Genomic DNA, 27,702 nt, shown 5'->3' with positions numbered 1-27,702 from the left:
CTAGCACATATTTACTTCTTGTGCCATTTCAAACAAGCCCTTGAAAAAATCCACTAGAAGTATGACCTCTTTCCAAGCCAATACTTTTCCTTCTAACATTATTTTTTGTCCCTACTGCTTTGGGCCATTCATTTCATTGGTCATACAATTTTCCCAAAATTCTCACATACACCAATGTTTCAACAGCAATGCTGGCTTCAAAGCAGCTGTGAAATCTACCAACAAACCAGAAACAACTTTGTCCTTGACAAAGCTTAAAACAAACTGTCTTTCAAAAAAAAAAAAAGACAATAAAGCAAAATAGAAAAAGCAGAAACTGCCAGAATGCAGCATTTTGCTAAACACCTCAGCCATAAGGAGATGAAAGTCATTCACTTGCATTAGTTGTGGGTTATCAGCATGAAATTTATTTGGTTACTCACGTTGTTTAGCATAATGTTGACACTGTCACATACATTGTGTTCTGATATCCAATAATCATGATCTAAGGCACTAAACTCTTAAATCCCTGTAAAATCTATTCTACCTACCGTCTTCTCACTCACAAGCAGTGTCCACCTTTGCCTAAAATGATCTACACCACAACCCGACTCTTTTCTCTTATAGACAGACAAATAAAGGCAGTCCATCAACAGAAAGATGCATGCAGGAAAGCCACTTACACCTGAGTTGTAAGTTTCACCTGCTAAATTAAGATTAGTATTTACCATACAATTTCCAATTTATAAGGCACTGCAAACAGATAATAAAAGTTGGCAATCTATGTTAGTTAAGAACTGAATAGCTGATTTGTTGCTCCCAATATGGTAAGCACCAGGAAGTCACAAAAAAGAAGTCAGAATAGAGAATTCAAGATTATGACAAATATTGAAAAAGGAAGATTAACAATAAACTTTATAGCTAACAGGGAAGAAAGAGAGGAGAGAAGGCAGAGGAGATCCAAATTACTTGGAATATTTGAATATTAGGTTAACTTACGTTCCATGCAATAATGGATCAAAAGGCGGATGCTGAGCTCCATACACATGTTGAATACTAAAGGAAAAGAAAGAGAGTTATCACAAAAATAATAAAACATTTTGTTTTTTTCTATGTATTAAATAAACAGTCAATAATGAACAGAAATTAAATGTTCCAACAGTTTTCCATTTCAAAGAATCCCACATACCACTAGAAATAATGAAGCTGAAATTGAAGTGTATACTAAAAAGTAACTTAATAAAAATCATAGATTTGCCAAACAGGAGCTCTTTTTCAGGCCTAGGCTAACTTAGGCTGACTTATTTTTCTGATCAGGAATTAAAACAAGAAAAAAAAAGTTAACTCCACAATGAGAATCTACACTGCTTTTAAATTATCTCTTTTCTGATTTATCATTTCTTCATTTATCTCTTAAAAAAAAAATTCTCACAGAAACATCTGCAAAGATTGAATCTGCTATGTACCCTTGTCACCCAAAATCCAATCAGTCAATTCTTAACTGTTACTAAAGTACAAGGCTGATAAATTTAAAGAAAAATGCAAAAGATGGCATGTTAAAGAATAAAAGCCATGGGAATATTAAAAACAAATGCTTTGAAATAAATAAGCTTCCAAAGACAGATTTATTCACTGAAATCTCTAACATTACAAAACAGCATGTTACTGTGTGAATAATAAAACCCTCTACAAACTAAAAGTTCATTTCCTCCCAGTTTTCAGCTATAGAACCATTTTATAAGTAAAAAATCTCCACAGAAAACACATCAAGATTTACATGTGGCTTCATAATGGAAATTATTACTACAAAACTCTCTGATTGCAAGAGGGGCAAATCATATGCAACATTAACATCTACCTAAACCTGTACTAAAAACCACATAAAAGGAGACAAACATGCCCTCCTGACAAATCAAAAATCAATCTCCAGACCATACATATAAATAAGTCTGACCTTAGTAAACCTGAGATGGAACCAAGCCAAAAAGACTGCAGTCACAACAAATTTTAAGAGAGGCTTGGAGTTATACTACAGGGGCAGTATTTACAGTAGTGAAATTAGCCCTAGAGATGACTGAGGGTGGTGGTTTATAAACTCTATCAATTTTCATGTGATTCCATGCAAATCAAAAAGTCAGTCCACCACCAGCCTTCCTACACGACTGTATGCCATACACTCCACAGTCAAGTCTCCGTGCTCTCCTGCTCTAAGCTCACATGAGGGTCAGGTGTCACTTTCCATTTTGGCATACAGACAGAATCTGCCTTTTTCTTCAGACACTTTATGAATGACCATGATCTGCTCGAGGGTAGGAAGGCTCTGCAGAGGGACCTGGACAGGCTGGATGGATGGGCCCAGGCCAACTGTATGAGGTTCAACAAGGACAAGTGCCGGGTCCTGCACTTGGGCCACAACAACCCCATGCAGCGCTACAGGCTTGGGGAAGAGTGGCTGGAAAGCTGCCCAGCAGAGAAAGACCTGGGGGTGCTGGTTGACAGCCGGCTGAACATGAGCCATCAGTGTGCCCAGGCAGCCAAGAAGGCCAATGGCATCCTGGCCTGTATCAGAAATAGCGTGGCCAGCAGGAGTAGGGAAGTGATCGTGCCCCTGTACTCGGCACTGGTGAGGCCGCACCTCGAATCCTGTGTTCAGTTTTGGGCCCCTCACTACAAGAAGGACGTTGAGGTGCTGGAGCGTGTCCAGAGAAGGGCAACGGGGCTGGTGAGGGGTCTGGAGAACAAGTCTGATGAGGAGCGGCTGAGGGAACTGGGGTTGTTTAGCCTGGAGAAAAGGAGGCTGAGGGGAGACCTCATCGCTCTCTACAACTCCCTGAAAGGAGGTTGTAGCGAGGTGGGTGTTGGTCTCTTCTCCCAAGTAACAAGCGATAGGACGAGAGGAAATGGCCTCAAGTTGTGCCAGGGGAGGTTTAGATTGGATGTGAGGAAAAATTTCTTTACTGAAAGAGTGGTGAAACATTGGAACAGGCTGCCCAGGGAAGTGGTGGAGTCCCCATCCCTGGAGGTATTTAAAAGACGTGTAGATGAGGCGCTTAGGGACATGGTTTAGTGGGCATGGTGGTGTTGGGTTGACAGTTGGACTCGATGATCTTAGAGGTCTTTTCCAACCTCAATGATTCTATGATGGGAATCCACCCAAATATAAAGCAACAACAATCCTCTCCACATCATTTAAAAAAAAAAAAAAAAAGAAAAAAAAAGTCAGAAGCACATTCTCCACAGTGTCCTCGGTTTTCCACGTGCCTGCAGTTGCCTGCAAATTAATTAACTGCAACTATTCATAGACCCTGTGTAATTAAGGCAGGTCAAAAGCATTTTACCCCCAAAGGACTCAGCAAAGTTGCAAAATAGGAAGTTCAGAGAGATATGAACAGTTGGACTGAAAGAGTTAGTTTGTAACTAGAGAAACAAAACCACCACCCGTTAGTGCTTATGGGTAACTGAGAATAGAAGACGTTAAACAATGAGCAGGATTATTTTGCTGAATTCAGGTAAATGGTTTGAAGCATAGAGTTCTAGTTCTCTGAGAACTAATAATACACATCATTCTTACATAAAGAACATAAGAAACTGAATTACTCTGTGAGAACAGTTTAGGGATGAGAGCAGAGAATGTTATTGTTAAATAATCATCTGAACATGCGTTCCCAGCCTGACGTAATGGTCAAAAGAGTTAATGTGACTTTGGGGATGTATCCCCTGGAAAATTTTAAATGGGAGAATGTGTTTGTAGCTCTTTGCAATGATACAACGACTGGGTCTGCTATTCACGCTTCAGGAAGAAAGTTGAGAAATTGATGGTATTTTGAAATATCAAGCAGAAACTAAAATATGGCTATATGCCTGTGAAGTGCAGTTTCCTGCATAGTATTTCAAAATATCATAACTTGTATCAAGTCACAAAACTTCATAACTTGTATCATTGTTAAGAGCTACAAACACGTTCTCCCATTCAAAGTTTTCCAGGGAACACATCCCCAAAGCTACATTAACTCTTTTGACCATGACATCTGGCCGGGAACGCACGTTCAGATCGCTATTTAACAGCTTTTCTGGTACAGGTTATGACTAACGCTTACTGAGACCACCAGCGATCTTCCATCAGGTAACTGTAGGCGCCCAACACTGAAACACTCCGGGCACTGAGCTAACGAGAGAGAACCGAGGGAGGGACGGAGAGGCCCTACGCCAACCTCCCAGCCACCAGCAGTGACCGACCGGACACGCTCCCTGCGGAGGGCACCGGACGAGGATCCCTTGAACGCAGCGGCCGAGCCGGCGGGAACACGGTGCTGGGGAGACAACGAAGGGGGACGGGCCCCGCGGCGGCGGGGCTGGGCAGAACCGCTCCCCGCGGCCCGGCACCACCGGGCTGGAGGCTCGCCCCGCCGCCCGGTGCTCCAGCGCGCTCCAGCCGCGGAGAGCCTCCGCCCGCGGGCCGCCACTCTCCCGCGGCCCCTCTCACCTGCCCGGCACCTTCGCGCCGCTCCGCTTCCAGAACTGCTTCCTGCCCCCGTCGCTCGCCATGGCGGCCGTCACCTCATCCCCTCCGCGCGGCGCGGCTCGCGGCCCTGACCCGCTCCCTCAGGCTTCACTCCCCCCCATTCCCTTCCACAAGAACGGGACTGAGCGCCGCCATCTTGGGACCAGGCAACAACCCCACTCCTTATTCGCCCCCCAAGGCAGCCCGGAGGTTCCAGCCAACCAGAAGTGACAGTGCTGCCGGGTGGGTCAGATTGGACCAATCGCCGCGAGGGAGTGTTGCGCGGCGGGTGGGGAAGGACCTTGGGGCAGAGTGCGCCGCGGTGGCGGCTCGGGCGGCCCCTCCCGTTATGGCGGCAGCGCTGCGGGGCCGCCTCCAGCCTCGCCTGCTTGGGCAGGTCGTAGTAGAGGTGGGCAGAGAGGCGGCGAGAAAGCAGCTGGCAGCGGCGGTGCCCGGCGGGCCGGCGCCGGGAGCCTTGGCCGGGCTCTGCAGCCGTGTGTAAACGCAGGCTGAGGCCGCCGGCGCCAGGGAGCCTTTTCCCTTCCCCTTCCCCTTCCCCTTTCCCCGCCTTCCCTTCCCTGGCCTTTTCGTGATGTGTAAGGTGCCAGCCTGTAATGGTACAGAGACTCACTCTTGGTTACTGTCTGTGATTAACTAAACTATTCCTATAAAGTCAGTTTTTACTTAACGGTACTCCGAATATGATGTTTTCAGGCTTTAATCCTTTTTGATTTAACCATAAAAGTAATTTGGGGTACTCTTCAGGAGGAAATGCAAAACTTGCCATGTCAATGGAAGGAGACACTAATTGAAGATAAGAGGACAGATTTCAATTAAATTAGATCTAACACCGTTATATAACAAAAGACATCGGATTTTTTCCACTTTATTTTTTCACAATTATTTACAGTTATTTACCCGGTTACTTTGGGGGGAGGGGGGCTTTAGTCTTTCTCGGCTTTAAAGTTCTCCTGAAGATTGGACTTATCCAATCATTGTACCCACTTCGTTTATTTCCTTTGAGATGATACAAGATTGAGGGTCTTTATACGTATCTGGAGAGTTCTCAGCAATTCTGCTCCAAGGATACACCACTTCTGCAAACAAAATAGGTGTGGTTTTATGTTGCTCTTTGTAGTATGGCTCCTGAGAAAACAATGCTGACTGACAGAGTTTTCTGCTGCATCCTAACGCAAGACTTATTTAATATGTCAAAGATTGTTCAGGGAACATTCTGCCATAATTAACTCAAAAACTGGCATGTAGTACAAGACCTGACCTGCAATGCAACATTTGCTCTTTAGTATGTATTTCATGTGTAAGTTATTTATTGAGAATAAAAAATAATGAAGTTTTCTGCCTGCTTTGGGATTTACTTTTGCACTTTCCTTCTAAGAACTGAAAAAAATAAAATGTTTCACAGATCTTGCTAGATCACGGTCCACGAGTGAAAGCTGCATGTCCCACTAATTTCAGTGCTACTTACAGATAAATATGCTAGGGGTAGTGTCATCTTCTCTACTTGTGTCCTTCAAAGAGGATCCCTCTTACAGCTTCTGGACCTGTAAGCTTTTTGTAATGCATCGTGACCTTGAGTATCAGCAGCTTTAATAGAATAGACAAGAAACATAACATAGTATGAACTACGTCTATTAGCTGAAGTGAAAATGAAACCTGCAAGGTCACGAGTGGAACTTTCTTGGTCTTAGCTAGATAAGTTTGTTAGACCTGTTACTGTTAGAATACAAAAATGAGGTACTTTCAGTTGTGACAGTCAAAGAAGTGATAAATCCGTAAAAGATACATTCTATCGTTAACATTAATATGGATGTTGAAACTATCTTTATGTTCTTTTTATTTGTTCATTGTTGGTATTTGTCAAAGGGAAACTTAATTAGCTTCAGCCTCGATAGCCTAAGCCATCTGTCATCCTTGTAAAAGTTGACCTGAATCCTGAAGTAATGCCATTTAACTTCTGTGTCAGTCTGGTGCAGCCATGTGGAACTCCTGGTTCATTTTAGAAGGGGAGGTTTTATTGAATTACATAATAAAGTCAGCACAAAGATAACTATTATTTAGTTTTCATTATATTCAGTATGTGTCACGTTGTGCTTAAGTTTTTAGTGTGGTGCAGAATTTTATACTGGAAACGAGTAACTGTTGCATGGAATTGTTTACGTGAGTAAGTCTGACCTGCAAATGGGGCTACATTTGTATCAAAAAGAACTGGAAAAGCACAGTCACAAAATCTCTGCCTGCTACCGCGGAGAGCTGCTGCCAATTTAGACCCTTGGACTGAAGTCATCCAGAGCTGGACTGGGCCCTCTCTGTTGTTGACTTTCAAGAAGGTGACAACACTACTTTCATTCGCTTTCCAATCACTTATATTTTTTCCTTATTCTGTGTTTTATTTTATCCCTGACACAAACCTGTGTTGCCACGGTACTGGAGATGGAAGGGATTTGGAAGGAGGAAACTTTCAAGACCCCATCAGGTAATTTAGGTACAATTCTTTATGCCCATCACTTAAGGTGATCCAACCACAAAGAGCGTGTCCTTGAAAAGGACGTATTAATAGCGTATCATAAGAAGGTAAGTTCACAGCTCTACAGTACTTGGAAAGAGAAGGTGGTCTGAACATGTATTTTAGCAGTGTTCCTGCTTAACTTTTTTGGTTACAGAAATGTAACATGGGCAGTTGAAGGCGTGCACAGATTCCGCTGTCAACCTCTTCATTGTGTTTGAGAAGGAGATCTGCCAGTGTTCAGGTGCTGTCATTCAAGGAGTATAACAACACTGCAGTCACCACCGGGACTCACCCGCTGCAGCTGATTAGCATAGTCTTCAAACACTCCCAAGAATCTAAATAAGCACTTGGGAAATTGGTTAATGTTGAGTTGTGCTTAACTGTAGTTACGCTGCTTCAAACATCCAAACTAGCTATTTCAAAGTCCGCGCAGCTATGTTAACTAAGCTCTGCCCTGCTGGGATTGCAGTATAAACTTGAAGTAATATTTCAGTTACCACTTGCATGGGAATTTTTGTTACTTCAGAGCAAGAAGAAATATTAAAAAACCTACTGCAGTATTTGTTTTGTTTCATGCAAAGTTGCATGCAAGAATTTATAGTTAGGAAGAGGTCTCTTGCCAGCATGGGCAAATAATGTACTGAGCCAACGAGGGGTTTGTGGGCTGTGGGCCTTTCTTTTTTCTTTTTTTCTTTGCTTTTATTTTTCTTGGGCATTTTTCAGAATTGAGTCACTGCGTACAGTCGGTAAACATTATTGAGGATGCCCAGGAAGTTTCTTTACGTTCTAAAATGTAGAAATGTAGCCATGTGCTTGGCTGCTCAAAATTAGGAGTGTTGTAGCTTGCACTAGCAATATTTTGAACAAAGTAGACCCTGAGATGTTTATTTAGTGTGATAGCTGGTGAGCTATATGTGCATGTGTTTCAACGGACATTTGGTTATACCAAATTGTTTTTCAGCCCATCTGTTCTAGAGAGCTTCTGCTAATATAGCAGTGCTGGTACGGTTACACAGGTAGACTTTTCTGTGGAGGTGCAGTGTATTTTGGGAAAAGCAGCTTTTCTGCTGATGCATGGGGAAGTATAGATTGATGCTAAACAAAATTAACTAGGCTGACAACAGCACTCCCCTGCTAACTTAGCTACACTCACACCAGGAGGATTTGCTGATAAAGTTGTGTAAGCTGGGGAGTGTGCTTTTTCATGCTTATCCTTACATCGCTGTGTCAGCAACACGCTGTAATGTAGATGCAACTGCGAGGCGAGGTTTAAACTGACTTATTCTACAAGCTAACAAGACTACGTTTCTCTACATACATTTTTTTGTTTGCTTTAATCAATAAGGAAAAAAATTAAACTGAATTCAGATGAGCTACTTCCATGTTCAAGCATTAGTTTCTTCACATGTTTTTACTGCTTTAACAAACGGGTAGAAGTGCTTCTGAATGTAGCACACAGGGCTTTCTGTGGTGGCTGATCACTGTTTCTGTTTGGTCCATGCACATGCCTTTCTACCGAGCCATTGTATCCATCTACTTTATTGTAAATATCATCGAAGAAGCAGTTCTTTAAAATAAAATTGAGCAAAGGGAGTGAAGTTGCCAAGGAAACTAACCCAAAACCAGCATTCTGCAGAAAAAGAAAAGGGTAGTGAAAACAGAGAGAGCCACTTATATGAGGAAAGACAACAATCTCAGAGGGTAGAGTGCTTTGTGACAAAAAGATACGGGGCAAGGTAATATAAAAGGGAGAAGTAGTCATGTAGAACCATGGAAGAAAGAACAAAGGGCTGTTAAAGAAAAGGCATAGCCAATAGCTAGATTGAAAGAAGTTAGACACGGTCCAGCAAATCACATAGTCACAACAGCTCTTTCAGTGCAGTGCAATTCTTCTCCAGAAAATTGGAGAGGAAAAAAGGGGGAAGGAATCAACATGAGAGAATAATGGCCAGGAGGAGTCATCACTGCAGACGGACAGTCATCATAGCATTTTGTAACTTCTCTGTAAGTGGCCTTCCCTATTGCACATGAATTGAACAAGATTTTGAAAATAAGAGCGGACTTGCCAAAATACACTTATACTGGTAGTGCACATGTATGGAATTGTGCACACTCGCACTCTGTATTCAGAAACAATGAAAGAAGACTGTGAAACAGAAAAGAGCATAAACAAATATGTGCTGTCTCTGGGTAAATGTCTTTGTCTCTTGTTTCTCCTTCTAGAAGGGTGATCGATGTGGGTAGTTTTCAAAAGCTATCATTCACTAAAATATTAGTAACAGTGCTCATGTTTACATTTCATGCATTTTTTAGGTGACGGGTTTCAGTTTTATTTTTTTCAGTGTCACAGCATCAACTGATAATCTGACACCGTCTGTTGGGCGTAGCCTGGAACAGCACTCTGTGTCCAAGGAGTGCTAGCTCACTGGCAGTCCAGTGGATGAAATTGCTCTTTCCTGAGGTCTGATGCAATATGCAGTTGAGGCTTAAATGACTCAGAGGAGGAAGGACGCTTTGTAAGTGGAAGTCTTGGGTAGAAGACAGAGAAGTTGGCAAAAGCAACAAGTCCTCTTTTCAGCAGACTTCTAGTTCCTTGAAATTCCACGTTATTATGCCTCCAGTACATACAGTGAAGGTTTAAACATAGCATTGAAGCATGACAGAACTTCAAACACGGAGAAATAAATCAATGCATATTTGGCTCTAAGCCATGATAGTTCTCTTCCATTCATTGCTGATAGAAATTTCTTTTCTTTAAATTATACAATTCAAACCAATTTCTAAACTTCACGTTTAACTTGCTATCAGAACAAGGTGAAAAGGAAAATCATTGTAGCATCAGTTGATTTTTCCTGAGGCTAAAAGATCTTCTCGAGTTATTGGGAGAGCTTTAGAGGTGCCAGAAGACCTGCTTAGTACTGTGGCTTGATGAGGAACTAGGCAATACCATTTCTCTAAAGTCAGTAAGGATAGGCAATTCCTTGGAACAGACACAGAACCACTTCTTTTTCCAAATTCATAACAAATAGCAAAACTGTTTACTATTGCTTTAATCTAAAAACTGGACATGAAATAGGGCAGAATGTAAAAGATGGGTGTCTGGAGCTTTTCTTCTGAATCTACAAATTGGCTTTTTTTTTTTTTTTTTTTTTTTTAAAGTATCATCTGTAATTAAATGGAGTGCAAAACCAGATTTGGGCACGTAATATGAGAGTGAGTAGATCTCAGATCCCTTAGGTTTCTTTTTAGAGCAGCCATACTCATCTTGCTAAGTGGCTTCACTTTTTTTCTTCTTTTCAAAGTTTGTATTACTGATTTTTTCAGAGAAAGCACCTGAAACAAAGTGTCTTGTAACTCTAAGAAGGAATTGAACAGCAGAATTAGGTGCTTTGGTTCAACCTCTCGGTTTTGGTCATTTTGGTTCTAATGGACAACTTCGTCTCAAATTTCAAAATGCACCAGGCATGGAGAGAATTATTTCTCAGAATTGTTTACTTTTTGGTTATCCTGCTGCTGCTGTGACTGCTGATACTGACCTGCTCCAACCTGTGGTTTATAACAACCTCTGACGAATTTGTATGTAGATCTTTGAGACTTCTTCAGTGTTGGAAACCTCCAGACCTATAAAAGTCTATAAAAGACATGTTCCCTTTAGTTCATTCCCTGGCCAGTCTGTGTTTCTCCTTCTGTTTGATCCGTTGTTCTAAACAAAGTTTCTCAGAAGATGTATTCAGCATGGAGACATTGCATTTGGCGTGCCACTGGCATCAATCATGTCCTTTGCCCCTTCCATTTTTTGGTCAAAAAATGCTCTTTAGAAGTGACTCTTTAACTCCTCCTATGTATGTAAGAAGAATGGAGACTTTACACTACACAGAAGTTTTGATGGATTAGCTTCAGCAGATATTTTCAAGTGTTAGAACTCACCAAGCTATGTGTTAATTGGCATCTACAGTTTATCTTGAGAGCATACATTTGTTCTCTGACAATCTTCATGACTGACTGCTGCAGGGTTTGGTTGGTGGGTTTTTTTTTTTGCTCTAGTCTTGTCTTTGACCATCCAGCTCCATCACTGGTGCTTTTTGAAATTCCTTTTGTGGTTTCTCCTTGGATCTCTATATCTAATTTAAGTCTTCCACTGACTTCTCTTTTCATGCCTCAAAGCCAGTTAGTGCCTTTTTCATGTCATTTGTGTCTGTATGAGGGATTAGTTTTTGTTGGTGTTTCTTGAGGATAGCAAAGCCTTTACCGTGCTCTTCAACCCCATTTCTCTCTCAATTAATTTCTCTTTGATCCAAATGTATATTAGAAGGTAATTAAGTTTCACTGTTTGCTTTTTAATCCATTTCTGAGTTTCTCTGCATAGCAGTTGAAATGTACACTTAAACTGAAAACAGCCTTCTTCCCTTCTTTTTTAGTGTTCCACATATTTTCAGTATTGAAATCCTATTAATACAATTTCTGTAGAAAAGGATTAGTGGTAGAGTGAGTTCAGGTAGTGTAAGGTGAATGACAAATACAAGATAGAATATAAATTCACAGTTGGCCTTGCAGTGTGTTGCATAGATATAATTTCCAAAAATATCTTCAGTATAATACATTATAGTTATTATTCAAGTCAAGTGAGTTGTATCAAAATCATGTTTTCTTTTTCTTAAAGAGGAATGGAATTTAATACTTTAGAGGTATGTCTATATCAGGTCTCATTAACTGTTCATTATTACTTGAATTTTTTATTGCTGATTTTGTGGTTTGGGTATGCTCGTTTGAATGAGAGCAAATGTAAACAAGAGTGATGAGTGTAATGAAGATATTGCAGCCGGAGTTCTAGTAACGGAATCTTTCCAGCATGACTTTCAGTAGGAAAGAGTTACTGAGAGCTCCTGCGGTAATGCTGTTGGCTGAGCCCCCCATTTTACTAGAGAGAGAGTTGGGAAGGCTTATGATTTAGCAACAGAGGGTCTGAGAGCTTTGTGAGAGAGACATAAGCCAAATTATATTGCAAAGAAAATGAGAGCAACTCCAGATATTTGGGTGAAAAGATATGATAAAGGTAACAAAGTATTTTATACATTTGCTTTAAAGCGTTGCTGCTCCTTATTCAAGAGGTATAGTCTGTTAGTGAATTGGATTTACAAAGTACTCGTTAGCTGAAGATGATAAAAGTTTTCCCAAATTTAAGAAATCTGGTGGAACTGGAAAAAAATCAAAACCTGCATAGTTTTCTTCTTTTTAGACCTTGTTACTTTTGAGAAAGGGGTAGGAATAGTACAAGTTTTTCAGCTAAGGGGAAAAAAGAAAACTCAGACTAAAAAGTGAGAATGAAATATTTTGCTATACATATCACTTTCTTGTATAACACATCATGTAGCATCATGTTGCAAAGTAATAAAAGAAAGAACAGCTTAGCTTCTAAACCTTTAAATGAAAATTTGCAATTTTGCTTGAATGGTCTTGACAGTTGTTTCAGGACTGGCAATCTTAGTGCAAGAAATGAACTAAGAATACTGATGTAAAACCACCAGAGAATCCCTGAGTTTTGAAGAGAAAATGATAAGGCAATCACAGGCAGCTCCTTGGAAGTTAAAGCCATTTTAAATAGAAAGAGCTCAAAGGATTAATCTCTTCTACTGGAATCCTGAAGTATAGTGGTAATAATTCTAGTATGCATGGTCATTAAAATAAGATTTTACAAGTAGCCAGAGGAAATAAATACGTTATGCATCATTTTTCAAAAATCTCTCTAACTCTGAAAATCAGCCATGGGCTGGAGAACAGGAACAATATTGAAATACTAATGAAGCTTGAAAACTTCTGTGTTTTCTCTTTTTTGGCTTTGTTTTGTGAGAGGAAAGATTTGTACAAGGAGATAGTATTTTATATTAGACTAGCTAATGTAGCCGAGGGAAGAATGGATAGGTTTCTACCAGACAAACCTTTGTGTTTAAAAAAAAAAAAAAAAAAAAAAAAAGCCAAGAATTTATTTGATACTGAAAAAAAAGTTTTGTAAATACTGCATGACAAAAACTTTAAATTCATAGTTCATGTCATACTCTATTCTTGTTCCCACACTAATAATAATACTAGAATTATTAATATTATTAATATCAAGCTGATCCCATACCATCTTTATTGTCTATTACTTAAATTAATTTGCATGTGGTTCCCTTCTGTTTGTACCAGTTCTCAGACAATGCTACCCAACATTCTTACTAATGCTCTAAAAATTCAGAATCACTGGTGCCATGCATTTGTAGGTGACAAAAATTGAGGTGCAAATAATGATAATGGCAATCACTACTAAAGAACATAGCAGAGTCATAACATGATTTAATGGTTGGTAATTAACACTAGTAGTTAAGGGGAAATACTATCTAAAGAGTGAAGATAAGCAATTGCATCATTGGATAGAGGATGTAGGAGCTTCTCCGTAAGTTTAGTTCTTTAAATCAAGACAGAATATCTTGCTGAAAAATATGCTGTACTTCAGCTACAATTCATTGGGCTTGATTGAGGTTTTTACCGTGTGAAAAATCTATGTTCTTTGTACAGAAAATCAGAGGAGACGATCATAACAGTCCCTTGGGCTGTACAACCTATGAATTGCTCTCAAAGTTATTGCCTTCTGGATTTCTTATTATTCATCTCTCTTTTCGCTTATATTACTTAAACTTACAATAGAGAAACAGTTACATTACATTGTTTTAGACATAGCATATGTATATATGTATAGATATGAATGCACATTAGGTACAGATGCTTAGTCTCATATAGAAATCAAATTAAAATGTGGTTTTGTTGGAGTATCACCAAGAATAGTGATTTTTTTTTTTCTTTGTGGCAAGTGGAAATTTAATGGAACAAATTTATTTAAATTGCTGTGTCTAAAAATGAGCTTTCCTATGTTTGTGTAGGTGAAGAAAGAGGGCCACCTCTGCATAGTTTTTAGTCTGGCTAAGATCTAAACTGCTGTCTGGAAATGTGCTCTGTCTCTCTTCACTGAGAAGTCAGGAGGGTTTGCTCCTTCTGTAACATGCCTCATGAGAGTGGGTCTGAACTGGGGCCTTTTCCTTAGGAAAAAATAACTCAGGCAATTTCTTCATAGCTTTTAAATAATTAGCCAGTTGAAGTGTGAACATATGGGAGCAGTGAAGGAATAAATCACCACAGCAGCAGCTATATGAGTTCTTTATAGTATTCCAATTTTCTGTCTGTTACACACCGCACAATAGGAGAAAATGTCCACTTTATTTCAGTGCTAATAGTTGGCAGTATGCTCAAAACCGGTAAAATTAATGAGAAAATGATTATGGTAGAGAAACAGCAGTCAGTTCTCATCTAGTGCTTAGAAATGATGGACCTAGGATAAAACTGCCTTCAGTAGGCTTTGGGTTTGGCCATGATGTTTTTCATAGCACCCTTGTTCAGTAGTCTTTCAGTATCTAACTTAGCTTAGGAAATCTTCTGTTGTGTTTTATAAGATGGGTTGAAGGTTGAAGCTTATGTGCTTTTGTTTTCACTCCTCTCAAAATGTGAAAGAAGCATTTATGTTAATAAATCCTTGTTTGCATTCAGGTTCTCCTTTCTTGAAGGCAAAGGACTATTCATCAGCACTCTGCATCTCGTTGCTCTTTTCAGTGTGCTCAAGCGTGTCTGGAGAGGGGCTGAGGTGCCCTTGGCTCTGCTGGGAATATTATGTCATCATCTCAACAAGATGTTTTAATGCCAGGAAAGGATCAATACTTTGATGAGGAGCTGCTGGCTCAAAACCATGGTGTTATTTAATAAAGGACTACTTGGAACACTTTGCAAAGCATTTCCCATGGTATGAAGCTCTAGGGACTTGATTTGCCTCTCTGCCTAGGAAACTGTAAATACGTGCCTGCCAACCAGATAACGAGATAACCAACAGATAACAAGAAAAATTGCACCTTCTGCCCATGTTAGACTTCAGCCTTTCAACCATTTCAATAGTACACTCTTTTTGTGAATGAAGTACTTCACATACCAACAATTAATTCAGTAGGGAAGGGAGGAAAAGGTTTTAGCCTTTTTCCTGCTGCTGACACCAGACAAGTCTAGCATTTAGTCTGTATGACCGCACAGCCCTGGGAGCGCTGCATTGCACGGGGTGCAAGGGCTGGTAGCCCCACAGAAGCTTGGCTGCGAAAGGGTATTGTGCTGCAGTCCTTCCATCCACCCTCGGCCAGCTTCCCTGCCAGGTTGCAGTGCCAGTGCTGTCAACCCTCTCTGCCTCAGGATCTCCAGCTGAGACAAACCAGGACAGCCGCATGCCTCTGGGTCAATGATGTGTTGTGAAAGGCAGGACAGCTAGAGCTAAAGGGCTCTCCATCGAAATAAGCTCAGCTCTCCGCTGAGAAACAAGTCTCAGAAGAGATTAGGGTTATTTAGGGTGCTAAACCAACATTGTTTTGGATAATATCACTAGTACACAATCATCAAGGATTACGCAACTGGTGAGTGAAATGGATTAAAAAAAAAAAAGGGCTGGCCAAACCATTTAGACTTTTTGTATCCTCCTCATGCAGTCAGAGACGGCTTTAGCAGAAAGGCTGTATGGAAGTCCTGCAGCTCCGTACGAACAGCCTGTCGTCTGAGGGGAAAACACTACCTTGCTAGATATTGCAGCTTCATTTAACTATCCTGTTGGCTGAAGTCCTAAGTAACCCAATTTGAGGATTTATATGCCCAATGACAAAGAATTATTTTATGAAGGTTTTTTCTTTTTTCATTGAAGAGGAAAATAATGACTCCAATAATCTTAAGAAATAAGGAAGAGGAAAATGGGAGGAGTCAGCATCTTTTCATGATACATAGATGTAAATATCACTTTTCATGTTAATTGTCTGTTTATACTCTGGTTGATAAAAACTCAGTACCTAGTGCAGGTTTGAATGAATTTGAATTGTTTTAATAGAGCGAAGTTTCTCATTGGTGTTACCATAGTAAACATATATTTACTTTCACAGAAGGTGAGCTTAACAGTGTCAAATCATTTCTATCGTACTTGTTCGGGTCTAATTTGTCAAAAATGCTCCCTGGTTCTTCCTTGTGTTCTGGGGTGCTGAAATTCTTGAAGAATTCATGTCCATAATTTAATTGTTATATACCACTATTGAAACATTGATTATAACATCTGGCTTGTAAGAGCTTCAGAATTATTGACAAAAATGTTGCTTCATTTTATTTTCTTCAAGCATAAACAATGCATAACCTGCTTTTCATATGGAAACAATGGGGTTCTCTACATCTGGAAGGCAAGAGCAGCCTGAATACTTATGTCGCCTTAAAAGAATTGCTCAGTATTTCTTTGCTATTTTGTTTCTTTCAATGGTGAAGCCATATGATTTTTGCCTCTGGCAGAAGAAACAGGCAAGCAACTTTGTCAGTGCTGTTGTGAAAAGCCTTTCATAGCATCCGTCAGCTCCCGCGAACTTCAGTGAGATTGTTCATCTCTCTCATACCAAGGAAAAAGGATCAATATGTGAGAGATTTTTTGTAGGCCTAGGAGTCCTGGAGAAATCAGCCAGCAACAGGCATCTGTGGTTCTCTGAATGTTTATTCTTCCATGCAGCCTTTTTTTCTGTTGCCACCTGCTCATCTAACCTGCATTGCTATAGATTTTTCCCTGGCAGGTAGGCCTCAATATACACATATACAATGCCTGGGAGAGACTGAACCTAGGTGGTAAGGTTTCATGCTGCTCTGAGAAACACTGATTTTTATAAACAGTCCAGATACAGATATTATGGATTCCAAGGACTGTAACCTTGAACAAAGACATTGTTTTCTTTGAAATATTCTGAGAACTTTTATAGCAGCCACAAGAAAGAATAGCCTTGTGTGCTTTTGAGAGAGGACTGGGTTTCATGATTCGGTCCTTTTCTGTTACAATTAGTCTACCTCATTTGTCCTCTATTATGCAAAAAAATGAACTCATTGTAGCATCATTATGTAAGTGGCTCTCACTATCGTTTTCTACGTTTTCAATGCTTTTTCTCATCTACGCAGGCAAAACCAAAAATTCCTCTTACTATCCCTCATATAAAAGTATCATCAAAGCCCACTGTCTTGGTTTTAGTTTTCTGTTGAACAGGTATTGGACTTTCAACATATGATTTTTTCTATCGGAAGGAAACATATAGCTCAGGAGTGTCTTCTCACCTGCAGAGGAGGATCCAGGGAACGCCTTCCTTACCACCAGCGTTTCCATCCAGTACATGGCAATAAATGGAGTTTTGCAGTTACTGATAATTCCTCTTCAAGAAAGAGCAAGCAGTTTCCTCTGAGGTTGCTATTAATACCTCATTATGAGATTATGATAAGAGGTCTCCCTGGAGTCTGCCAGCAAAACAGCTGTTGGGAGTAGATGGGTTGGTACTGCTCAGTGCTGTAACGTTTTGGTAATCTCTTTCTTGAAGATCAAGTCAATTATCATTTGCAGCTTGTCCAGGTGTCAGTCAGCTGAAGACCAAAGAGTTCTGGCATGATGTTTGAACCTGACGTTTTTTCATGTCAGCGTGACCACTGGGCTGTTAATGTGAATCTGCGTTTTTGGAACGTACCTACTTTGATAGTAACATTAGTGTATTAGGAGGCAAAGTCTGTGTATTACAGTAACTGCAACACTGACATTAAGATTATCATTGAAAAATTATAATCTGGAAAAAACAGTCCTTCATGAAGTTTGAAGAGCACATCCTACTCTATTCCACACTCAGAAGTGTTGGCCTTATGTATAGGTAGATGATTGGAGGGGGGATTTCTGCTCGAGATGAGTAAAAAATTCTGCATGTTTGTTTATCTATTTTTTAAGGGTTTTTTTGTCAATTCATATCTTCCCTATACATGCTTTCCGGAGATTTAGCAAAAAAAATATTGACTTAAAAAAGGATTCTTCCTAATTCCAGTACTACGATAGCTGCACCCATACAAACCCATATGAAAGCTGCTTGAGCAGCAGTAGTAAAAACTGTGCCAAATATATTCAGCTGTTTACTTTCGAGATAAGGAGTGCTGCAGGGATCTTGGCATATGGCCCCCACTATTTGAAATCTGAGGAAATTCCCACTGGGCCTGAGACCAAACACTTTCTTGCAGCCATTTGGTGGGCTTTTACTACTGTGGTGTTTTAAAAGGCTGATGGTTAGTAGCCTCTCACTGCTCAGGAATCCAGCTGAGCTGCTTCACAGAGTGCTGTTCAGCTTGCCTTGGTTGCAAACACAATTCAGCCACTCCCAGCTGTGTTCTGCCCACTTACAGCAATGATTAATTTCTTCCCAAGACTTCAATATAAAAGTCATTTGCACTGAGTGATGTGCAGCGCTTCTGTTCCTCTTTGCTACATTTTTTAATATCAAGGCAGTGAACGATTGTTTTTTCACATCAGAATTTTCAGAAATATCATCTCTTACATTCCCGTTTTTATTCTAGTGGCCCTACAGAAGCAGGCTGAAAACAAGCCTGTAACTGAAAATTGTATTTTTTTGTAAGAAACAGCTTTTAATATCTTTAAACAGTACATACTACATATTGATTAATACATAATTAGTACATATTAATTAAAAAGTGTTCATGAAGTCTGAGTAAAAACTGCTTTCCTTCCTGATTATTCATTTTTCACCATTTTGGTGTTTCTGATATGTGTTTATTCTAGGCTGGGCTCAGGGCATTATAGGGGCTAACACATGATGATGCCAGTAAAGGGTAGAAAAGTTGATTGTAGACTGCAAAGTTGCTAGGCCCAGCACTTTCTACATTTGTTCAAAATAATTATGGGTGCCAAAGGTAGCATACTTCTCATGGCAACTGCACTGCTGCAGTTCAGACTCGTGCCCAGCCATATAGAGAGGTGAACTGCACTGCAGCCCAAGGAATGAAGAAGTATAATGATTAAAAAACATTCATGCAGAATGTCCTAGAATATTGTAATGAAATAAAGCAAGCTTCTGTAATTGAAACATGTTCCGACAAGTCATGGAGCTATTCTTAAACTTGCATCATTTTGCATCCAAGACAAAAATCTTATAATCTGTTGAACATCCATTTATTTGATGAAAGTTCTTGGCCTCTCAGAAATAGGCTGCATTTCAAAGCATGATGGAAGGACCTAGCTGTCTGAGGGAGCTTCCCTTGGGCACCGTAAAGGTCAACAGAATTCCAAGCCAACCATTTCCCTCGCAACAAATAGTAGCAAATGAGATTGCATCTTAGGGACTGCACTGTTTGTGCTATTTTGTGTATTTGTGCTAGGCAGTGCCCTAAAACAAACAACAGCATTTACTTCTGAACTATTCCAGGCTACAAAAACTCATGTAGGATTTGATCATTCACTAGTAGCCTGCTCTAAACAAGATAGTTAGTTTGCAGGCTGATTTTCTGCTTCCACTATCAGCTTTCAAGTATTGATGACTCCAAGGAAAACAAAAGATTATGTGCTAAAGAGGAAAATACATTATGCCTTCCAAATTCATTGGTAGAAATAAACTTGAAATTTGATGTGCTTATGCAGTTTAGCTATTACATCAGCATGAGAGTAGCTTCTTCACCAAATTAAAGTGACACAGCACTTCTGTGCTTACCAAGCTCCTGTATGAGTCAGAAATTTTACATAGAAGATGCATCCACCCATGGATTTCCGCTCATGGAAAACTGCCATGAGAGGATTCTGTGTACCTGCTCTTAATGAAATAATATGATACCTTTTTGGTTTTAGTCAGATTGATTGAATGCTTATTGAGTTATTAATAACGATGTCCCAGCAGCACTAGGTAGTAGGTGTGGTTCGGATAGACTGTACGTAAGTGACCAAGCAATTCCCATACAGTGAGCTGGAACATGTGAAAAAGAGGATGGATGGTAACATAATACTTCAAAGATACTCTAAGAGTACATTTGACTGAACACACCCTGCCAGCCAATGCTTCTGGATTCCTAAACCAAAAAGAGGAGTCTCCTGCGTGGGGTTAAAAGTAGGCACAGGTGTTAGCGTGTTAGCACCTATCTCCTTATGGCAACAGCATCTTTGATTCTGAGACCATGATAATGATGAACATAATTTCACAGGACTGTCATTTCACTAGTATTTCAATAAAAATAGATATGAAAGGAATCAGAAATTCCATACTATATATATAAGGTGCTATAGAAGACCATTTGTAGAAATGGACACATAAGTGGTATGTGTTATATTATTGGTAGATCAGGGAAGAACAAATAATGAGATAAGTTACACAGCCAAATACTGATGCTGTAGAGGGTGTCTCTAGATTTAATCACAGATGGGTGAATATGAGATTTACTTAGGCATGATAATAGCTTCAGCATTCCAAAACTGTTAAAAACCAGAATATTTTAATTGTGTGGTTAACAAAAGGTTTCTGCATTAGCTGCTGTCTCTTGAAGGTACTGAGATATATCTATATCAACTTAAGGCCATTATAATTCAGCCATCATTTTGCTTAAAACCTGTTTGTTTTTTGAATATTTGTACTGTAGCAGGAACTTGAAATGCAGTCATGAAACCATGAAAGATCAGGTAGTGGCCATCAACTCTGAGTTGCTCTAACCCCTTTGATACAAAGGAGGTATCTTTTGCCAGTTGCCCATGGAGGTTTGGAGCCTGGAAATTCCTCAGGTGATGTACAAAGGCGAGTAAAGGCAGGAGAGGTTTTTTAAAAAGATAATGCTTTCTAAACTATGGAAGCTATTTCACCAAGCAGTGAAGCTGATAAAAGTATAAAAGTGGTGTGGCCTAGTGGCCCTGTGCCAAATCTAAGGTTTGAATGTACAGTGTAACTGGGTCTGTATTAGCAGCTTGGTTCAGAGCAGTAATGCAGTTTTGGAGCAAATCCCTTGTCTCAATTTTGCTGTGTACTAGTTCCGTTCTGAGGACAGTTGTGTACCCATGAAACAGATTCTGTTTGGAAGGAAACTAAATCAGGAACGCTGCTCCAGAAGTGCTGCAGTGCTCTTCAGAGACAATAGGTTCCTAACGTACTTGTGGACTATACCACCAAAAGGTCTTCCAGTTTGTGCCTGTCACTTTTCCCTGAGCACTGAACCACCTATGTAGTGGAGATGTTTGACCCAGGAAACCAGCCCACATCTAAATCAGGGTGAGCCTTCTGAGCCTCATATAATGGAGATGTAAGGAGCCTTAGCACCACTCACTTTGATCTGCTGATTGCACTTCTAGTAGGGGACAAAATGTGTCTAAATGATTAGAAGTTCCCTTGGCTAATTTTTAATCCTATTAATCCCAGGATTTAGGTGACAAAACTCTTGAGGTCTCCCTGCTAGAGAGTGTTATCAGACATCGGGAGTGACATTCAATTGCCCAAGCCTAGGCATTTAGTGCTATTTTAGATGTAGAGCAGCTGTAGGGTATCCACCCTAGCTACCAGCTGCTGCTTCAGAGGATGTGGGTCTTTTCTGATGCCCTGTGTCATATCTACCTGTCCCAGACAGACATCTTGGCTACCCAAAGGCCTCTCAACTGTCTCTAGGCACTTTGTTTTCAACAACTGGATAACAATTGGGTTCAGCACCCAGGTGTGTGCTAAACAAAAAAATCTGAAAAAAATCTAGAGCTTTGAACAATGAACTCTACAGATCAGACCAGGTTAGAAATCCAATGGCTTCCATAGCTTGGGTCCAGACACGGCATTTTGGTGTCTGTCCAGAAAGTGGGACAGGGATAGGGAGTGATGGTGAAGACTTTCATTTTAAGTCTGCTTTAACCACAGGTGTTTACGCTTTTCCAAAGAGCAAGCTACTTATTCATACATCTGAAACTAATTTTAGGAGGCAATACTCTTAACGCTCTCATTAGGCTGTATCTCACTTTCTGTGAAGCAAGCCTTATTTATTCTCATATTATCATACTCTCTGTATGGCTAAATGGACTACCAGAGAGAAGAACACAGGAATGAGAAACTTTAAGATTTTTAGGATTAGCAAATTAAGTTACAAAGGTAAAGAAGTCTAGCTGCATTATACTTTCATTACTCTGAGGTGTAAAGCAGTGTGTGAGGTGTTAACATTATTACCCAGTGAATTTGGAGATTCAGGTAAATGTTTTTTCACCTGGCTGTACACGCATGCCTGCACGCATACCCACATGCTTTGTAGTCATAGTGTCTTCAGAGAGTGAAAGGAATTAATGTCTTTATTCAGTTTTATTTTGTTGTTACTCGTGTTGCTTTTTATCTGATAGTTTTCAGAGAGCAATGTTGCCATTGACTCAGTTACATAGGAACAGTTTATGTGTTTTGAGCCAGCTTCAAGCTATGCTGCTGTTGACCCTGCTATGCGTGTTTCTCTAATCAACCGCACACAACATTCCTTGTCTTCTGAAATAGTGCATTGTGAGTATGAGGTTTTGTGCTGGTAAAAAAGGGAAGATGTAGGTTTTTATCTCCTCCTGCTTGCAGTTGGGCACTGTCAGCTTCTGTTAAGCCTATAGTTGCGTTTCTGTTTTTTACCGAGGCAGTCCATAGCACACTTCTCTATTTCTCTCTCCCCACTTCATGTTCTATCCCACAGTGTTTCAAAACGCTTCTTTCCAAAACCAGAACAATTTGTGATGTTGAGATTATCAACCATGTGGTATAGTGAGTAAGTCACACGTGTTTTCTCAGTAGCCAGTGGTTGCTGGCTGTGAAAGACACACGTAGAAACATTAGTTTCTGTCCTAAGAATTCTAGTCACAGTCTCAAAATTTGCTAAAAAAAAGCAGGAGGAATGAAAAGTTGTACAAGTCCAGTATTAGTCTGAATACTTATTTCAACTCAATACTTCTGCTCTGGTTTCTATTACAGCTGCTGACCCAGCTCTTCATAGGTTTATTTTACACCCATCCTACTGTGACAGAGGAGGAAGTTTCTTACAGCTAAATCTAGTAAGAATGTGTTATTGAAGTCTCATTATCACATTTCCTTTTCTTATCAAGGCAAAGAATCTGCCATTAACAATGTAATCCATTTTCCTGTTGACTTGCTCTTATAGATACAATCATAAAAGCAAACGGTTTGAATGGTTCCTTTGCACTCAGGTTTTTTCATAACATTGATTACTCCTAATTGTCATTTCTTAGCCACAGTGATTGAGAATTATGTCTTTCAGAGTCATGTTTTTCACAAAACTATTCACATTGAACTGTCTGGAGATGGTTTGGAGGTAGCTGATTTTTCAAAGCATTGCAGTGAAGTTTGATTCGTAGTTCTGACTAAATGAGCTGTTTGACTAAAACCCTGTGCAATCTTTTGAAAATGTTATCACTTTCATAAAAATCTACAATTTCTACAAATTGTATTTAGAATGACATGTAGACTAGTCAGCTCTAAATATGTATCTGATAAAATGGTGTGCTCCAAATTAGTCAGCCATCGCCACCTGGCAAGACAAACAGATTACAAATGTTTATCGTCAGGTTACTCCTCAGTCTTCGAACTTTTGTTTCAGTATATTCAGAACTGTCCCCAAGATGACTGGCATCCCTTGGAACAACCGTGAACTCAGGTACAGCAAAGTTCCTTAAATATATTTGTTTGCTAGAATTAAATATTTAACTTCAGTTATGAAAAGATCCTCTTTGTTCACAATTGCCCTCTTTTTTGGGTAGCTGTGTCTGATTTTATATTCTGTTCTTAGCTTTCCATTTTATTTTGATACCAGAAAATCAAAAAGAGAGGACGCCAAGTCAACATGAGTGCTGAGATGTCAAAATGCATAGTGCAGAAATAGCTCTGCTTTGCAGATTTTATGCAAAGTATTGGCATGTCTTTGCGTTCTAGTTTCACTGATTCAGACAACTTCATACCAGCTGTCATCATCTCTACTACAGTAGTCAGCTGAAAAACAATCAAAGTGAAAATTACTCTATTCAGACAAACTGCTTCAATCCATCTTTGATCTGATCATTCAGAATCTCAGTCTTTGAAAGAGAATTTCACCTGCATTTCTAAGCATTTATTTTAGGTTTATATTGTACTTTTAAAATATAGTACTAACCACAGAAAGTAACATTGTTAATTAAATCACGTGAATTAATTAAAGCAGTTTCAAGGAGACAATTCACTGGCATTTAAAGACAAAAAAGCCCTTCCTTCTTCTACCTTAAATCCACAAACACAACTTTAAAAGAACCTACAGCCAGGATCTTTGTCTTTGCAAAGGTAGATGTTATAAAAATATGAATTTATGCATCTATGAACTTTCCAATTACGTAATGAATCAATAACAAGACTGATGAGACTGTGTCCAAAGACTGATAAGACTGAGAAAACCTATACATTTTTTTTTTATTTCATATACCCTTATCTTTTCTGAATTAATTTTGTTATGATAAAGGTATTGTGTAGGATTGTTTTTTTCTGCTGAAACTGAAATGGTGGGATAGTTTGAATGAAAATATGAAACTATAAATCTTGAGTATAAATCATGAATTTTTCAACATGGACTTTCAGGAAAGTCAAGTCTGTCATCTCATGTTACTTGACTTCAAAATGACAATATTCATGAGAAAGAGTTTAATGCACCAATATTTTTTTTTAGTTTAGCCAAACGTCTTTGCCCTTCTGAGCATCCTTCCTCCTCATATCGTTACTCTGCTATCTTGTAAATAGTGGCTATGTCTTAGAACATCTCTTGCTCTTGTAAGAAGATGGACCTCAAGATCCATCTTTAACTGCAATTATTTGTAGTCTTGTAGAGGTACTGAAAAAAGCATGAGCTTGTGAATATCAGGGCAAAAGTAGATGTCTTCCAAGAAGACTGGTGTGAATCTTTGTGTTTCAGGGTACATTTGATGGGTGATAAGTTCCCAAGGACAAAAATTGATTAAAGTGTTGAAGAACCTTCCAAATGTCAAGAAGGGAGCAGGAGGACTTTTTGGTAACTGGTGATTAGGCATTTCACTAGCTTCTGAGTGAGCTCAATCTACCTGCGGTCACAGGCATGATTACTTTTTTAGTCAGAAATGACACATCAGTATCATTTCCTCAGTGATAAGAAAAAACTAATTGAAAATTATTTAAAATAATAATATAAATTAGGTTCATGTTTCATCTGATTCAGTGTGTATCAGCTAGAGTTTTAATCCTGGCAGCTATACAGAGTCAAAAACTTTTTTAAAGAATGTGGATTCTTCACATACACATTCTGATTTCTGTGTTGTTTATGATTTTTCAAGTTATTAACATTGGGAGGCTACAGATCTGTCCACTGATTCTTGGAAATGAAGAAGTGATTTGAGTTTCTTGGATGACATTGCTGTTCAGATCACTTCTATTTTATTTTATTTTATTTTAGATTATAAAGACCATAAGTGGTGCTTACAGAGATGCTTCCATGGTTGTCTAAGTACTAGGTACTTTGTCTGTTTTCATGTGCTAGGTTAATTAGTCCAGCTAAGCATATCTTAGGTAATAGTTGGTCTGGAGTGTCATGATAAATAATGGGGCTGTGCTTCTCATATGTGGTTATTTGCACTGATAATCTGATTATCTGTATTGTTATTTACTTCCTCCCTTGTTAATAAGGATATCCAGAACTGAAAGAAATAAATCATATTTTTCAGTGTAATGGTTTCTATACTGAGATTGTTTTATTTTCAAATTATTTCATTAGTTGATTACTTTAAGTCTTATAAATATACTCTCCGGATTTTCCTCTTCTGTTCCAGAGAATCTTGCTTCTGGTTTGGTTTACATTCTCTTCGGAAAGGGACTGTTTCTACTGCCTCCATAGTCCGTGTGATTTCCCCACCCCCACCCCCATGCTTTCCTATTCTTTTACCTGCAGTGTTGATTAGTAGTTTTACAGTGTGTTCTTCTAAAAGTAGCATAAAAATATGTCTCTCCCTCTTAAATGGAAGAATAATCTTACTTTATTCTTTAGTTTATGAAGGCCACAATGTCTAGTATAAGCTAGAAGAGCCCTGATATGGATTAGAGCCCTGCCTGCTGAAGCAGAGCATTTACAGGAGCACTCTGGGAATAAAAGGTCCAGTTAAAATGGCTCATCTTAGAGGTTTAAAAATTAGTTAGGAGAAAAGATGCTGTGCTGATGGTAGAAATTTTTATGTTAACCATTCTTTCATCCTGAAGCTCATTTATTGCCTAGATTGAAGCCCACACTTGAAATTTGTCAATAGTGACATGCTGGTGGTACACACGTGCCCTGCAATTGTGTAAAAAATCCTCCAGGCAGAGTTATAAACCATCAAAACATCTTACTGTTCTTACACTCAGTAAGTATAAGAGTTAGTATATATGATGGAGGTTACTACTGAACATGATACATAGTTTGATAATAGTTTGATACCTGAACTATAAAGAATTGTCTGCCTACCCAGAATTACCATCTCTTAGAGCTCTTCTTGAGAACTGGTCCATATGCATCGTTTTGCAAAAAAGCATGTGGGCATGCTCCAGGCAAGGTCTGCATGGGCCTAGTAAAGAGCAATTTTTCTGCAGCTTTGAGGGACTGGAGATATCAGCAAAGCATAGCTTGCAGAGAGAAATATACTCTTTTATTAGAACAACTGAGGTAGTTGAGGGGTGGACAGAAGAGAGAAACTGTTGGATGTTACCAGCAGTTCTGCCTACAAGCACTGCAGGGAAAGACCTATTCAAGCATTCTTACCAGAGCAGAGCAAACATTTCTTATACATCCCCCTACACACTCAAGGCCATCAAGAAGATAACAAATCTCAGATTCCTGTATTGGTCTCTTAAAACAGAAGAAAGAACAGTGTTTCCTGGCCTTTTCAACTAATTACAACAATTTATCAACTTAAGACCAAAGTTGCACACTGCCGGAGAGCATTATCATTCTGTCAGACAGGAAACTTTTAATGTCATTGTTTCTTAAAAGGATGCAGTTGGATGAGGGGGGGGTCTCACAGCTCCTCAGGGACTCCAGTTGAGGCTAATAATAAAAATAGGGTAAACAAAGAAATATAAATCTGTGTATATGTAGGTGGGAGCCACAGTTATAACAGCTTGAAACAAATCGTATTTAGTATTTTTCACAGTAATAGGTAGTTTATGCAGAGAATACGGAGGTAGGTTGGAGCTTTGGAAGAAAGGAAGGATTCTGTAAACTTCCACGGTTCAGGAACAGTATGCAACATTTCCCTCCACATGAAAACAAAGTATCTTCTGGATCCATTCCCACACCCTGCAGTATATCAACTTTCTCTCAATTACCTTTTGGCTCAAGTGAATAAAGGGCTGCAATCATCCTTTTTGACAAGCCCTTAAAACTGTTTTTTTTTTTTTTCCAGATCATTTCCAATAATAACTGTAATTTAAACTTTTATGATAAAAGCATAGAAGTGCTTTAAAATAGTTCAGGTACTTTTTCTGAAGAAGGTGATGTCATTCTTTCTTTCCATCAGCAGCAAGAATATTCCACTCATGCTTCAGTCTTTGTTTGCTGATAAGTAGAAAAGGAATTAGAACATTAGTCAGTATTTTGATATTTAATATTAATTATTTTCCTCTGTTCTATTACCTTTGTTGGTTAGTTTCCATTTTCCAAAAGTATTTCAATTGCCAAATTTGGCCTTTGTGTGTATTTACACTGTTCTAATGGGACTTGTGTGTGTGTACTTGAGAACAGAATTTGATTTGTGTGTAAGTACTTCAATTTGCCTGCAATGCACTGA

General features: G+C 39.3%; 1 protein-coding gene across 1 annotated transcript in view; it reads right to left on the bottom strand.

Annotated features, from left to right (window-relative positions):
• TBC1D22A (TBC1 domain family member 22A) overlaps positions 1 to 4,636 on the bottom strand; it is a 192,158-nt gene extending 187,522 nt beyond the window's left edge. Inside the window, exons 1-2 of the mRNA XM_076329068.1 lie at positions 4,463 to 4,636; positions 979 to 1,035 (exon numbers count right to left, since the gene is read on the bottom strand). Of these exons, the coding sequence (XP_076185183.1) occupies positions 979 to 1,035; positions 4,463 to 4,524 (119 nt within the window). The 5' untranslated portion in view covers positions 4,525 to 4,636. The remainder of the gene's footprint in view (positions 1 to 978; positions 1,036 to 4,462) is intronic.
• Positions 4,637 to 27,702: the final 23,066 nt, after the last annotated feature.

The sequence above is a fragment of the Aptenodytes patagonicus genome, chromosome 1 (assembly GCF_965638725.1).
Source record: "Aptenodytes patagonicus chromosome 1, bAptPat1.pri.cur, whole genome shotgun sequence".
Taxonomy (NCBI): domain Eukaryota; kingdom Metazoa; phylum Chordata; class Aves; order Sphenisciformes; family Spheniscidae; genus Aptenodytes; species Aptenodytes patagonicus.
This window is presented reverse-complemented; position numbering and strand designations above follow the sequence as displayed.